A 15714-nucleotide genomic window follows, 5' to 3' on the forward strand; every position below is an offset into this window, starting at 1 on the left:
GCAGGTGTCCAAACAGAGATTCCTCATGGAGTCCATCCGGTCGATGGTAATGTCAATGACCCACAATTGTTTCATGACCAAAGTAGACCTTCAGGATGCCTACTTGCATGTACCCATCAGGAGGGCATCCCAACAATATCTAAGGTTTACGGTGCTCGGAGAACATTACCAATTCAAGGCACTTCCTTTCGGCCTTTCCACGGCACCCCGAGTGTTCACGAAAATACTCAGCCCATTGATTGCACACCTCAGGCGTCTAGGGATCTCAGTCACACCTTATCTGGACGACCTCCTAATCAGAGCTCCGTCCTACGACCAGAGTCACAAAGACACCCAAATTTGTGTCACAATACTCCAACAACACGGTTGGATCATAAATTACAGAAAGAGTCACCTCACGCCCACACAACAAATTCAATTCCTAGGAATGTTGTTCGACTCATCCCGTCAGACTACATCTCTGCCCTTGGAGAAGATTCAAACAATCGTACACACTGCTCAACAAGTCTGCACTCAAACCACCATTTCAGCGGAACGCTGCCTCCAGTTGTTAGGCTACATGGTAGCAGCATTGGAAGCACTGCCTTTCGGCAGATTCCACATGAGAGACTTTCAGAATCACTTTCTACACCTTTGGAACAAGAACCACTCAAACTTGTCGCAACAAATTCCACTTACCATGCAAGTCAAACGTTCACTGACTTGGTGGACAACACCACAAAATCTTTCTCAAGGCAAGACATGGGCCTTACCCCAGTGGACCGTACTGACCACGGACGCCAGCCTCACCGGCTGGGGGGCAACTTGGCCACCTCGGACTTGCCAAGGGACATGGTCAAAGGCAGAATCAAAACTCCCTATAAATGTGTTAGAAATCAGAGCAATACGAAATGCCATAGCTCATTGGTCTCGAGACTTACAAAACATGCCACTACGCATTCAGTCCGACAATGCCACCGCAGTAGCCTACCTCAACAAGCAGGGAGGAACCCGCAGCAACAGAGCGATGAAGGAGGTGGCACAAATACTCACCTGGGCAGAACTTCATGTCCCAGCCATCTCCGCAGTCTTCATTCCGGGCGTACTAAACTGGGAGGCGGATTACCTCAGCCGCCAGCGGATAGACCAAGGAGAGTGGTCTCTCCGCTTGGACGTCTTCACGCAGTTAGTAACCAGATGGGGAAGACCAGACATAGACATGTTTGCGTCAAGACACAATTTCAAAGTTCCTACCTACTGCGCCAGGTCACAGGACCCGAAGGCGGCTTACGTAGACGCGTTAGTGATACCGTGGTTTTTCAGGAGAGTCTATGCCTTCCCTCCACTAGCACTTCTTCCAAGAGTGATACGCAAGATACGGCAGGAACGGACAGAAACCATTCTCATTGCCCCGGATTGGCCGCGGAGGCCTTGGTACTCCGAACTCATCAACATGTCAGCAGCTCCACCATGGCGGCTGCCTCTCACACCAGAATTGCTCACTCAAGGACCAATAAAGCACGACAACCTGCAGCGGTTGCATTTGACGGCTTGGCTGTTGAAACCGAGTTGTGGCGTTCCAAAGGGTTTTCGAAAGAAGCCACTGACATTCTGTTGAAAGCCAGAAAACGGTCCACATCTAGAGTCTATCATAGAACTTGGAAAGCTTTCGTAGACTGGTGTGAGCCCAGGCAGTTTCAGTGGCAGCAAGCATCAGTTCCAACAATTGTTGAATTCCTTACTCAGGGGGTTCCACTTAGGTCTCTCCTTAGCAACCCTCAAAGGCCAGATCTCAGCCCTTTCTATTCTACTACAACGTCAGTGGGCAGGGGAACCAGATATCTTGCAGTTCATGCAGGGAGTGGGTAAAGTTAGGCCTCCATACAGGGACCCAACACAACCCTGGGACCTTACACTTGTCCTCAATGTATTACAGGGTCCCCCGTTTGAGCCTTTGGCTTCCTGCTCGCTTAAATTTCTTACCTGGAAGATGACGTTTCTCTTAGCCATTACCTCAGCAAAACGAGTCTCTGACATGGCAGCCCTATCTTGTAAGGAACCCTGGCTTATTTTGCATCAGGACAGGGCAGTTTTCAGGACTATTCCAGTTTTCCAGCCCAAGGTGGTTTCCGCTTTCCACATAAATGAGGAAATTAATCTTCCTTCCTTCTGCCCTAGACCAGCTAATCCCAAGGAAAAGGCACTTCATAAACTAGACGTAGTGAGAGCGGTTCGCTATTACCTAGACAGGTCCAAGGATTATAGGAAATCTGATACCTTTTTGGTTACGTATGGTCAGAACAAAGGGTCACCTGCTTCTAAACGAACAATTGCTAGATGGCTGGTTGAGACGATCAATTGTGCTTATGACCTTAGTCACAAACCTAGGCCCTTCAAGGTCCGAGCTCATTCTACCAGAGCACTAAGTGCATCCTGGGCCTTGTATAATCTGGCCACTCCAGAACAAATCTGTAAGGCAGCCACTTGGGCTTCTTTGTCTACATTCGCAAAATTTTATAGACTTCATGTGTTTCATTCAACTCCTGCTGCTTTTGGTAGAAAAGTACTTCAAGCAGTTGTGAGGAAACAGTAAATTCAACCCGGCCCTAAAAAAGATGGGACAGCTTTCGGACGTCCCCATGGTTGCTGCACTGACAGGAAGGGCCGTTCTAGAGAAAGATGGATTTTCGACTTACCGGAAAATCTTTTTCTAGACGGCCTGGACTGTCAGTGCAGTAAGCCCCACCCTTTCGTTATAGTTCAATATTGTTGCCAGTTGGCGAGTTAATACTGTTGTTATTATGAATCTCTTCTCGCTCTTCTCTGCTATCCTTTCTCTTCTCCTAACTGAGCTGTCAGACCAAACTGAGGGGAATCAGGAGGAGCATGAGCTTATATGAAGGGGGCGGAGTTGAGATTCTAATTTTTTCTTCTGTCCTGCCTCCGGAGGTGGATACTTAACCCATGGTTGCTGCACTGACAGTCCAGGCCGTCTAGAAAAAGATTTTCCGGTAAGTCGAAAATCCATCTTTTTTGTTTTACCCTGTAGTTGAGGAGGTAAATTGCTCCCTTTATCTGCATTTCTTTCAGGAATCACTTTTTTTTTTTCTTAGCAAAAGTTAGGAACCCCCAAGTGATTGTATTTACTTGCCTAACACTTCAGGCTGGTGCTCCTATCAGCAGAAAGCTGCACCGGCCCAAGGTTCTGCCAGCGAGCATCACAGAGCGATCCTCTTCTTTGCTTTTCAAATTTCTCAGGGCAGACGCATGCACAGTAGAACGAAAAAGCATGCTTTTTCGTTAATGTTCTGCATTTCACTCTACTGCGCATGTGCAGCCACGAGCCAAAAGAAGCAGCAGGAAGAGGATCGCTCCATGAGTGCTCAATGGAAAAACCCGCCCTGGTACAGTATTCTGCTGATAGGAGCACCAGCCCGGAGTGTCAGGTAAGTAAATACAATCACTTGGGGCTGCCTAACCTTTGGCACCCCCAAGTATAAAAACACTTTCCTTCTCCTTTAAGCACAGGTTTTTGGGTCATATTAAAAAATCCGACAGTCTGAATCTGACAGTTGATGGGTTACATTTCCATACAACAGAATCCTTGTATCATTGGGACAGAGCTGAGAAGCTTAACAGAGTGATTACAGCAGCTTTACCACTGAACAGACCAGTAGAATATTATCCAAAGCTTTCAGTCTCCTCAGCATTCAGCAAATTCCAGCCCATAGCTGGCTTATCTGCCATTATGAGGCAGTAGGGGCATCTACAAGTGCTGGACCTTCCCTAGTCATTAGAGTAGCCTCCATGGCCCCAATTTATTATTTGATAAAATATTCCTAAGAGAGTGTACATGACATCAGTACCTGCTCCTTGGGGCTTACAATTTAATCCTTATCACACACACTATGCTTAGTTTTATAAGGAGTCAATTAACCTTTGTGTGCGTTGGAATGAGGGTTTAGGTGGAACAGTCTCAAATTAAAGACCCCAAAATTGGTCATGGTTTAGTGGAAATAAGGGGGTGTTTGAATCACATAAGGGTGGTCTAAGTGCATTTTGGAAATGTTCTTAAATTGTCCCAATTTAGGGGAGGTGTAACTTTGACGGACACCTGATTATCTGACCAAATCCAAAATCTGATTGGCTGCTGAATGCTTTTTTCTTGCTCTTTTTGTGAATTGCCCATAATACAGAGAAGTGTGGTTTATTGGTGCAATGTACACCTGTGTATATATAGATATAGCCCAATAGATAGGGCTTAAATTAGCCATGCATTCTGCCTGTTGATTTCATTTAAAAATATTTGTCATTTTATTTTAATTGAAAAACAAGCAACAATAAAAACATACAGATATTAGACGGTTGTGAAGAAAAGCAAATATTCGGCCTCAAACACAAACAAATTAATAGCAGATGATTGTGGTAGATTGCAACAGGCTGATCCCAAATAAAGTACATGGGTAAGTACTGGGAGAAGGTTCCTGCCTTATCGTGGGAAAGAGAACAGCCCAGGATCAGGTAGTACAGAGAATCCAGGACCCTATTGACTTCCAGTGTTTATGCTTCTGGTGATGACTGCCCGGGAGCAAGGCACCAAATGTTATATGGCCAAAGATGGTGGCTGTCAACCACACTGTGCAAATGTTACGTAAATGGCACATAGGTTTGGAGAACAAATCTCCTAAAAATACTCTCCATAGAATAACATTAAGGGAGTTATTTACTAAACTCTGAATGCAAAAATCACGAAAAATTGGTTATTTTTTTTTTTTATATAAAATCAGACTTTTAAAAAATCACAAATTTTTCAGGATTTATTAAATCCCGAGGATGGAAAGTCCAAATCTGAAAATCTGGCATCTCAGACCTGTCGAGGTTGCATACAAGTCAATGGGAGAAGTCTTAATGATTTTTTGATGTGCGCTGGGTTTCCTGCAATACCCCATGTTTTCGGGTGAAAATTCCGAAAAATACGTGAAATTAATGAAAATCGGGTAAAAGAATCCGAAAAAATCGTGAAAATCGGATTTTTTACCGCAAAGCAAATTTTCGGCAAAATTTAATAATAAATAAGCATAAAAAACCCGATGGATTTGATCGGAGTTTGTAGCAGAAAATATTGAGATAAATTCGGACTTTGATAAATAACCCCCTAAGATCATCCTAAGTAAAACCTATAAAGCGATCCAGCTTACATGCCTCCCTTGGCATTTTCACACAGTTTAACCAGCCCGCAGTGAGTTATCATTTTTACTTTCAGAGATCTATATGATCTTCTATGGAAGGTCATTTTCAGTAGATTTGTAGCCTGCTGTAGCAAAGATTTAACCGTGGGCAATAAATATCTCTGTTTGCCATCACCCTTTAAGCATCAATATAGGGATAGTCCCTGGACTGGACTGAAACGGCAGTATTTCAGCAGTGACATAAATTTTATTGGATTAACATAAAATATGCAATATGCATCATAACATTAGATAGGTGCATACATTTGGGCACCCAACAGAGATATTATATCAATACTTAGTTAAGCCTCCTTTTGCAAATGTAATAGCCTCTACACACCTCCTTTAGCCTTTGATGAGTGTCTGGATGGCGGTATTTTCGACCATTCGTCCTTAAAAAATCTCTCCAGTTCAGTTAAATTTGATGGCTGCCGAGCATGGACAGCCTGCTTAAAATCATCCCATAGATTTTCGATGATATTCAAGTTGGGGGACTGTGACGGCCATTCCAGAATATTGTACTTCTCCCTCTGCATAAATGCCTTTGTAGATTTCCAAGTGTGTTTGGGGTCATTGTTTTGTTGGAATATCCAACCCTTGCGATATTCAACTTTGTGACTGATGCTTGAACATTATCCTGAAGAATTTGTTGATATTGGGTTGAATTCATCCGACCCTCGACTTTAACAAGGGCCCCAGTCCCTGAACTAGTCACACAGCCCCACAGCATGATGGAACCTCCACCAAATGTGACAGTAGGTAGCAAGTGTTTTTCTTGGAATGTGGTGTTCTTCTTCCACCATGCAAATGCTTTTTATATGACCAAATAACTACATTTTTGTCTCATTAGTCCAAAGCACTTTGTTCCAAAATGACTGTGACTTGTCTAAATGAGCTTTTGCATACAACAAGTGACTCTGTTTGTGGCATGAGTGCAGAAAGGGCTTCTTTCTCATCATCTTGCCATACAGATGTTCTTTGTGCAAATTGTGCTGAATTGTAGAACGATGTACAGAAACACCATCTGCAGCAAGATGTTTTTGCAGGTCTTTGGAGGTGATCTTTGGGTTGTCTGTAACCATTCTTATAATCCTCCGCATATGCCGCTCCTGTATTTTTCTTGGTCTGCCAGACCTGGGTTTTACAGCAACTGAGCCTGTGGCCTTCCATTTCCTGATTCCATTCCTTACAGTTGAAACTCTTCAGAGGAGAGTTAAACAAGCACAATTTGCAATTGGTCACCTTAAATACCCTTTCTCATGATTGGACACACCTGCCTATGAAGTTCAAGGCTTAACAAGCTCATCCAACCAATTTGGTGTTGCCTAATCAGTATTGAGCAGTTACATGCATTCAAATTAGCAAAATTTCAAGGGTACCCAAATTTTTGCACAGACAGATTTTCACATTTAATTTAATTTCATACAACTTAATACTGCTTCACTAAAACTTTTTGTTCAGAAAACACCCCAGTACTCAGATCTTCCTGGGAAATGAAAGACATACCAATGTTATCTTTTTGGTTGAAAGTGGAGTAAATTATTATGTAGGCTGAGAGGGGTTCCCAAACTTTTTTATATGACTGAAGGCTGTGCAAAATAGAAAATGTTTCTAATATAGTTAGTTAGCCAAAAATGTAATGTATAAAGACTGGAGTGACTGGATGTCTAATAGAACAGAACACTACTTCCTGCTTTTCAGCTCTCTAGGGGTGGTGGCAGACGGGGAGATTAATCAGCCAGCAAAAAATGTTCTCTATGCGGGCGACTAATCTCCCCGAAATACCTTCCCGCCGGCAAGAAAACGAATCACCGGCGGAAATTGTACGAATTGCTTCAGATTTTCTAATTGCCTGGGGAGACTTTGGGCCGGGGTCACATGGGACATAAATGTTTAGTAGTTTGCAATTGATCCTTGGCATGCAGATCAGATTAAAAAGCAAACAGTTATGACCCATGTGCCCCACCTCAAGTCGTTGATTGGTTGCTGCCTGGTAACCAATCAGTGGAAACCAAGAGAGCTGCAAAGCAGGAAGTAGTTTTCTGTTCTGTTAGACATCCAGTCACTCCAACCTTTAAACATTACTATATATAACTAACTATATTAGAAACATGTTTTCTTTTGCACAGCCTATCTATTTACCCAGTTTTTATTTTTACACTGAATAATTACTTTAATGCACAAATATCGATATAGGCAGGGTATGTGTATAAAATCGAAAAGTAAAAGCTGTTTTGTAGCATTTAAACCTGAATAGCTATAAGCTGTGATTAAATGAGAAAATGACTGTCCCTTTAAGCACACAAATATATGAACAAATAAATGCATTTCCTCTTTGTTTTTCTCTTACCCAGCAAATCCTTCTGTTAATCGCTTGGCTGTCCTCGTTTTGCGTTTGGGTTTGCAGGGCAGAAAGATGTAACAAAGCAGAGCCCTTAAGATGCTGCCCATATGGTTTACCAACTGAGCTACCAGCTTGATAGAGTCTGAGCAAATTAATTTCTTTCCTCTTCCTCTGCCCTGCGGAGAGTGCATATGTTCTTTGTTAAATTGCAGCGCTTTGCTTAGTGTGAAGGTGACCCTGCTATCTGACTCATGTACTATCCCAAGCTGCCTGACAATGATACACCTTTCATTCCAGAGATACATTTATTCAATATCATAACATGTTGTATGCTTAGGGACTTTTATGAGTCACTTTCATGATGGTGTTGGTTATCATGGCTGAACTTAAAGCCCTTTAAGTGTCAAACTACAATTCCCAGCATCCCCAGGTAGACAGAAGGCCAGCTGGGTTTCCAACAAGATTATGCTTATAAACAATGCTCTCCATTTATAAACACTTGTTTTTACTATGTGCAAGGCAGGGTGCAGAGTGCCAAAAACAGGAACAATCCTCCGTTTTTGCACTTTTCTCATTGCCATGCACATAGCTGAATTGCTGCAGGTCTCTGCACTACATGAATGTAGCACCGCTATGGTTTTATGGTCAGTATACCTTAAAGGAACCGTAACACCAAAAAATGAAAGTCATGAAAATATCATTTCCTGTTGTGCTGCATTGCTAAAATTGATGTGTTTGCTTCAGAAACTCTACAATAATAGCTGTTCTGTGTAGCCTTGGGGACAGCCATTCAAAGCTGAAAAAGGCACTGGATAAACAGCAGAGAATAGATAAGCTCTGTATTATACAATGGGATTCTTCAGAACGTATCCCTTATCTACTGTGTATCCTGTGCTTGAATGGCTGCCCCCATGGCTACACAGCAGCTAGTTTATATAAACTATAGTAGAGTTTCTGAAGCAAACACACCAGTTTGACCAGTGCAGGGAAACACTACATTATATTGTCATTCCTTAACCCTTTAATTTTTTGGTGTTATTGTTCTTGTTAGAGAGCCAGAGAAATGAGTCTCTGTTGTCTTCAAACTTTACTTGGCCTTTAATTGCCAGGACAGAGCCAGAAGGTAGTTAATAAATGCAGAATGTAATGGAAAGTGTGCTTAAGTATTTGACATAATGCCAAAGCAGAACCAGAACATTTTCTAATGTGTTCCCTTTTAAAATTGTGTACCTTGGCGCTGGCAAGAGGATCCATGACTAAGGATTTCCTGATTCTGTTCCAAAATTTCCCTTAACCCCCTAAGTAAATTCTGGTTCCATTTTAAAATTAATTAACCCACCACTAAAGTAAACTTCAGAACCAACATGTGATAAGGAAATAATGAAGAACAATTGGGACGGCAGTTACAACTTATAGTAACACAAACATTTATGTCGTTTCAGGACAAGAATACCTACCTGGATATCATCCACACTTACATGGAGGTCCATGGGACTGTGCATGAGAAAGGAACCATTTATTTGCCCAATTATGTCCAGAACCACGGTATCCTTAGCGGGCGGGACTTGCAGTTTCTCCTCCGTGAAACAAAAGTGAGTTACTGTGATTTCCTGACTTGTTTTTTTTTTTTAAAGAGGTTGCACTACTATATTGATATTAGGGATGCACCGAATCCAGGATTCGGCCTTTTTCAGCAGGATTCAGATTTGGCCAAATCCTTGTGCCTGGCCGAACCACATCTTAATTTGCATATGTAAATTAGGGGCTGGTAGGGAAATCACGTGACTTTTCGTCACAAAAGAAGAATTTGTTCCACTTTTTCCTTTCCTAGGATTCAGATTCGGTTTGGTATTTGGCCAATCTTTCACCAAGGATTCGGAGATTCGCCTGATCCCAAATAGTGGATTTGGTGCATCCCTAGTTGATATACTGTACATGCTTTTGGGGCGGTCATGTTCCCTGCTTGCCATAACAGCCAATAAACAACTTCCTACAGTGCCAAGCAGAGAAACAAAGTTATTGTTATTCTGGGCGTTTAATGGATTCAAGATCTGCTCCCTGCTTCCCTTTGGTCCTTATGGCCAGTGGCCTAGCAATCTGTTGTACCATATAACTCCATGCAGTGCCAAGTACAGAAATAAATCTATTTTATTTCTGTTTTATGTATCACACGTACTGTATCCCCTTTCCCATACTCCCTATAGTCTTTAGCTGCCTTTCAGTTTTTTTGTTTATTGTTCTTGGCAGAACATCAAGTATACCATTCTTTGGATTATATACCTCCTTGCAGTGCTAGGTAGAGAAACTAAATTGTGTCTGCTATTCATGTACAGGTATGGGCTCCGTTATCCAGAAACCTGTTATCCATAAAAGACCAAATTACGAAAAGGCAGTTTCCCATAGACTACATTTTATCCAAATAATCTGAATATTTAAAAAGGATTACCCTTTTCTCTGTAATAATAAAACAGTACCTTGTACATGATCCAAAATAAGACATAAGTATTTCTTATTGGAGGCAGAACAACCTATTTGATTTATTTAAAAGATCTGTCATCTGAAAGGTCCAGAGCATTCTGGATAACAGGTCCCATACCTATAGAAACCTGGCCATAAATGTAAAACTCATTTGGCAAGTTTGTCATACGAGCAGATCTTTCCCAAATATCAGATTGCAGCGACAGTAAACGCAGGCTACTGGGGCAAGGACCACTTCAACAAGCCGAAGCAATGACAAGATTTTTAAATCTGCCTGATCAATATCTGGACAATTTTCAGATTTTTGGTCAAATTGCCATTATTTATTCCATTAAGGTGCAGGTATGGGACCTGTTATACAGAATGCTCGGGACATGTGGTTTCGGCCTTTTTCAGCAGGATTCAGATTTGGCCAAATCCTTGTGCCTGGCCGAACCACATCTTAATTTGCATATGTAAATTAGGGGCTGGTAGGGAAATCACGTGACTTTTCGTCACAAAAGAAGAATTTGTTCCACTTTTTCCTTTCCTAGGATTCAGATTCGGTTTGGTATTTGGCCAATCTTTCACCAAGGATTCGGAGATTCGCCTGATCCCAAATAGTGGATTTGGTGCATCCCTAGTTGATATACTGTACATGCTTTTGGGGCGGTCATGTTCCCTGCTTGCCATAACAGCCAATAAACAACTTCCTACAGTGCCAAGCAGAGAAACAAAGTTATTGTTATTCTGGGCGTTTAATGGATTCAAGATCTGCTCCCTGCTTCCCTTTGGTCCTTATGGCCAGTGGCCTAGCAATCTGTTGTACCATATAACTCCATGCAGTGCCAAGTACAGAAATAAATCTATTTTATTTCTGTTTTATGTATCACACGTACTGTATCCCCTTTCCCATACTCCCTATAGTCTTTAGCTGCCTTTCAGTTTTTTTGTTTATTGTTCTTGGCAGAACATCAAGTATACCATTCTTTGGATTATATACCTCCTTGCAGTGCTAGGTAGAGAAACTAAATTGTGTCTGCTATTCATGTACAGGTATGGGCTCCGTTATCCAGAAACCTGTTATCCATAAAAGACCAAATTACGAAAAGGCAGTTTCCCATAGACTACATTTTATCCAAATAATCTGAATATTTAAAAAGGATTACCCTTTTCTCTGTAATAATAAAACAGTACCTTGTACATGATCCAAAATAAGACATAAGTATTTCTTATTGGAGGCAGAACAACCTATTTGATTTATTTAAAAGATCTGTCATCTGAAAGGTCCAGAGCATTCTGGATAACAGGTCCCATACCTATAGAAACCTGGCCATAAATGTAAAACTCATTTGGCAAGTTTGTCATACGAGCAGATCTTTCCCAAATATCAGATTGCAGCGACAGTAAACGCAGGCTACTGGGGCAAGGACCACTTCAACAAGCCGAAGCAATGACAAGATTTTTAAATCTGCCTGATCAATATCTGGACAATTTTCAGATTTTTGGTCAAATTGCCATTATTTATTCCATTAAGGTGCAGGTATGGGACCTGTTATACAGAATGCTCGGGACATGTGGTTTTCTGAAAAACGGATGTATCTTTTATTTGGCTTCATACGTTAAGGCTACAAGAAAATCCTTTAAACCTTAAAAACCAAAAGGTTGGTTTTGTAACCAATAAGGATTAATTATATCTTAGTTTGGATCAAGTATAAGGTATTGTTTTATTATTACAAAGAAAAAGGAAATAATTTTTAAAAATTTGGATTATTTGGATAAAAATGGAGTCGATTGGAAATGGTCTTTCTATCCTCTTTTTCCTTCCCAGTCACTTATTAAACAAGTTTCTGTTTTTTAAATCCTTTTTAAACTTCCCCTGAGAAATCATTTATGAACCAGTTAATGTGTATACATAATAGATGTGGCATGTTTTATCACGGTTCCTTAAATCCCTGGTAATTCTCAGAATAATTGTGTCCATTATTTATCACCCTGTACAGTAAGGAGAGATTACTGCCAAAAAGCTTTTTCTGGCTCGCCTCTTATCAGGCCAGGAGGCAAATCATGGTGGTCGATGGCTTAGTTCACACATGCCATTTTCCACTGGTTCATATAAGCACTACGTCCTGGATAGACAAACTGACACACGTTTTTGTGTTCACTGTAAAACCAATGTTCCAGTGAGTGATCTGTTGCCATGGATCAGTCACCTTGGCTTTATTTTGCAAACTAGACGTGTGTAAGTTTTAACATCACTTCTCATCTGTTGTGTTTCCCATTGACACGCAAGGTAGCGCACTGCTGGATGCGACTTCAGGTCTGACAGTTTGCTAAAGGCTCACAGGGAAGGGGGAAGATCTGACATGTTTCTCTATAACACTCTTTGACAAGTGTGGCACTTTCTCTCCCATTAAATTGTGCTGACACCTACAGATTTTAATGGTACAGACAGCCCCATTAAATCAAATGAGTTGGACAGCCAGTTTATCCAGAGAGAGCGCAAGGAGAATGGCATTGTTAGTGTGCAGAGTGTGCCGGCTTGCTAGCACTTCAGTGGATCTACAGTCACACCGTCAGCTCCCCTCTCTGCACACATGAAAGGCCATTGTACAGCAGCCTCCTGAAATCGCTGATTTATCAAAGTGCTAATTCTGTTTGCTGCTCCCCCGAGCCTTTCAGTAAGGAAGCTGTCAAACTTTCCTCTTTGTTTCCACTTTGCTAAAAGGCTGGAGGTGTTGCATCTTGTGCCACTTGGCAAACACAAAGGAACATTTGAAGGCCAACGTGCTCATTAAAACGCCCTTTAAAGAAAATGTTATGTGCAGAGTGAGGCGAAATCTCCAGCTGCCCTACCTATGCGGGGCACCCTTGATGAAATTTGACCTGAAGGAAGGGAGGTGGAGGCTTTGCTGGTATTGAAAGCTTTCAACCCTGCCTGGATTTGAATCATTCCTGCTGTTGCTCTGTGGACGAAGGGGCTTTCGTTGGGTCTGCATCTGCCGTGATCAATCCACTTTGCAAACTAAACCTGAAATGCTCAATGCCAGCACTGTGTTTATCCTACCTATGTAGCATAACTGTAACACACCCCTAGTGATGGGCGAATTTATTTGCCAGGCATGGATTTGCAGCAAATTTCTGCATTTCGCTACCTGCAAAATGTTTTGCGAAACTGCTGCATAAATTTGCTTTGACAAAAAGTTTTGACGCCCATTGACTTTAATGCATTTGGAAAAAAAAGTTGCGCGTGTAAAAATTGTCACTCGTGTAAACATTGTTGTGCGTCAAAATTAATTTGCCGCCTATTTTACGCTGTTTCGCAGATTTTCTGGCAAAGTGAAACGGGACAGATTCGCCCATCACTACACACCCCTTCTAGATCAATAGAACTCCTCAATAGCCCCGTAGATTGCTCTTTCAATCAGGTGTAAACTTTACTGAACTTCTAAAGGGTTCAGGCCAGCAGTATAATAAATGTACCCATCAATCTACATTTAAAAGGAATGACTATAATGTATTTGCCCTGCGCTGGTACAGCTGGTGTGTGTTCGCTTCAAAAAATACAATTATAGTTTATATAAACAAGCTGCTATGTAGGCATGGGGACAGCCATTCAAGCACAGGATGAGCAGTAGATTACAGATAAGTTCTGAAAAATCCCATTGTATACTTTAGAGCTCATCTGTTATCTGCTGTGTATCCTGTGCATTATCTCCTTTTTCAGCTTTGAATGGCGGCCACCATGGCTACACTGCAGCTTGTTTATATAAACAGTTGTAGAGTTTCTGAAGCAAATACACCAGTACAGGTCAACATTACATTATACACTGCATTATATACTACACTTTAATTTTTTGGTATTACTGTTCCTTTAAGGGATGCTATACTGACACACAAGTGCCTATCCAAGCATGGTGACAACTGTGCCCCAGTAGTCCTAAAAAGTGGTCTGCCATGTCCTCTTTTGTTTTGCAGTTGTTTGTAGGTCTGGGTTTCCCGTACGAAGGGCCGGCTCCTCTGGAAGCAATTGCCAATGGCTGTGCTTTTCTCAACCCCAAATTCAATCCACCAAAAAGCAGCAGGAATACAGATTTCTTCAAAGGGAAACCAACCCTAAGAGAGGTGAGTTACAACCAATTCTGAAGGGTTCCTGTCTGTCGTCTGCTTGTCAACACATAACTATACCTTTCCTTTTAAACCGTTATATTTTATAATCTTTATTTCCTGCCATAGATTTTTTTTTTTACATTCCTGTATTTTTAAAGTTTTGTGCTTTTTTGTTTGTTGCCCCCAGTTACATATATCTCCAGCCTGTTCAGCCAATATTCTAGTTTTTGTGCAGCATATGATCAAAATGACATCACTAAGTACCATTCACAATTCGTGTTGTCACCAAGCGCCTTATTTAAAGGGATTCTGACTGCTCTGATAAACTTCAGTCACTCTTTACTGCTACACTGCAAGTTGTGATATCATCCCCCTCCCTTTCCCCCCAAAAGGCTAACAATAGAACAATGGGAAGGTAACCATATAACAGCTCCCTGGTAGATGTAAGAACAGCAATTAATAGTAAAAATCCATGTCCCACTGCAACTCCTCCAGTTACATTGAGTAGGAGAAACACAGCCTGTCTGAAAACAGTTCCATCATAAAGTGCTGGCTCTTCCTGAAAGCACATGACCAGGCAAAATGACCTAATATGGCTGCCTACACACCAATATTACAAGTTAAAAAAATATTTCTTGGTTCAGGAATACATTTGTATATTGTAGAGTGAATTAGTTGCAGTGCAAACAATGTAAAATTATGACCGTATCCCTTTAAGGACAGATTTGTGGCATATTAATGGCTCTTGTGTGTCTTAAATACATACAAGATTAAATGTCAGTTCTGCAGAACAGAGAATGCTATCCATCACAGCTGACACCTAGAACCCACATTACTTTGGATGTGGTCAGATACCCCACATATCATAAAGCCATATGAAATAAACATGTTTAGTATACTCTCTGAGGCTGAATGAAAACAATTTTTTATTAAAATATTTGTTGATACACATAGAGCACCATGAAAGAGCTCCTGGCCCGACACATAAGGAGCTGTAGTGCAGAAATTGCTGGAGATCCGTGGAGTAATTGCTTTTATTGCACTGCTCATTGGGGTAATGCAGAAACTGCACTGATCTCATCTTTAAAGTATCCTGTGAGCTCCAAGTCATTACTGCCACCTGCTGGAAGTACACCATGTGATAAACAAAACTCATCCCATAATGAACCATTGTTTATAACAATGTGATCCTGGAAGGCATCCATGGCTGAGCTCTGTTCTTCATGTAGAACATTTGGAAAGACGTTTTCTCTATATTTATCTTTAGTTAGCCAGTAATCTAATTAAATTAATTACCCCCGGACACAGGATCCCTGGTGTCATGTCCTGTGTTTACATGTTGCTCTTATTTTCCTGCAGGTTATTTTTTGTTTTCTCATGCTGGTGGGTCTCACTTGCGTGTTATTAATATGTTGTTCTCTTTTCTGCAGCTGACATCCCAGCATCCATATGCAGAAGTGTACATAGGGAAACCACATGTCTGGACTGTGGATATTAACAATCGGGATGAAGTAGAAAAGGCAGTGAAAGAGATCCTGAATCAGAAGGTTGGCACCCTTTAATTAACTGGTATTTGGGGTTAGGGTTCCAGGTGCT

The 15714-nt window shown here is 41.4% G+C and overlaps 1 protein-coding gene across 2 annotated transcripts in view; it reads left to right on the forward strand.

Annotated features, from left to right (window-relative positions):
* Positions 1-15714, forward strand: part of LOC108702251 (alpha-1,6-mannosylglycoprotein 6-beta-N-acetylglucosaminyltransferase A) — a 94614-nt gene that overhangs the window by 68346 nt on the left and 10554 nt on the right. For both annotated transcript variants that reach the window (XM_041578166.1, XM_041578167.1), the window contains exons 12-14: positions 8994-9143; positions 13987-14133; positions 15549-15665. In XM_041578166.1, coding sequence (XP_041434100.1) covers positions 8994-9143; positions 13987-14133; positions 15549-15665 — 414 coding nt within the window. The remainder of the gene's footprint in view (positions 1-8993; positions 9144-13986; positions 14134-15548; positions 15666-15714) is intronic.

Source organism: Xenopus laevis, chromosome 9_10S (genome assembly GCF_017654675.1).
Source record: "Xenopus laevis strain J_2021 chromosome 9_10S, Xenopus_laevis_v10.1, whole genome shotgun sequence".
NCBI classification, from domain to species: domain Eukaryota; kingdom Metazoa; phylum Chordata; class Amphibia; order Anura; family Pipidae; genus Xenopus; species Xenopus laevis.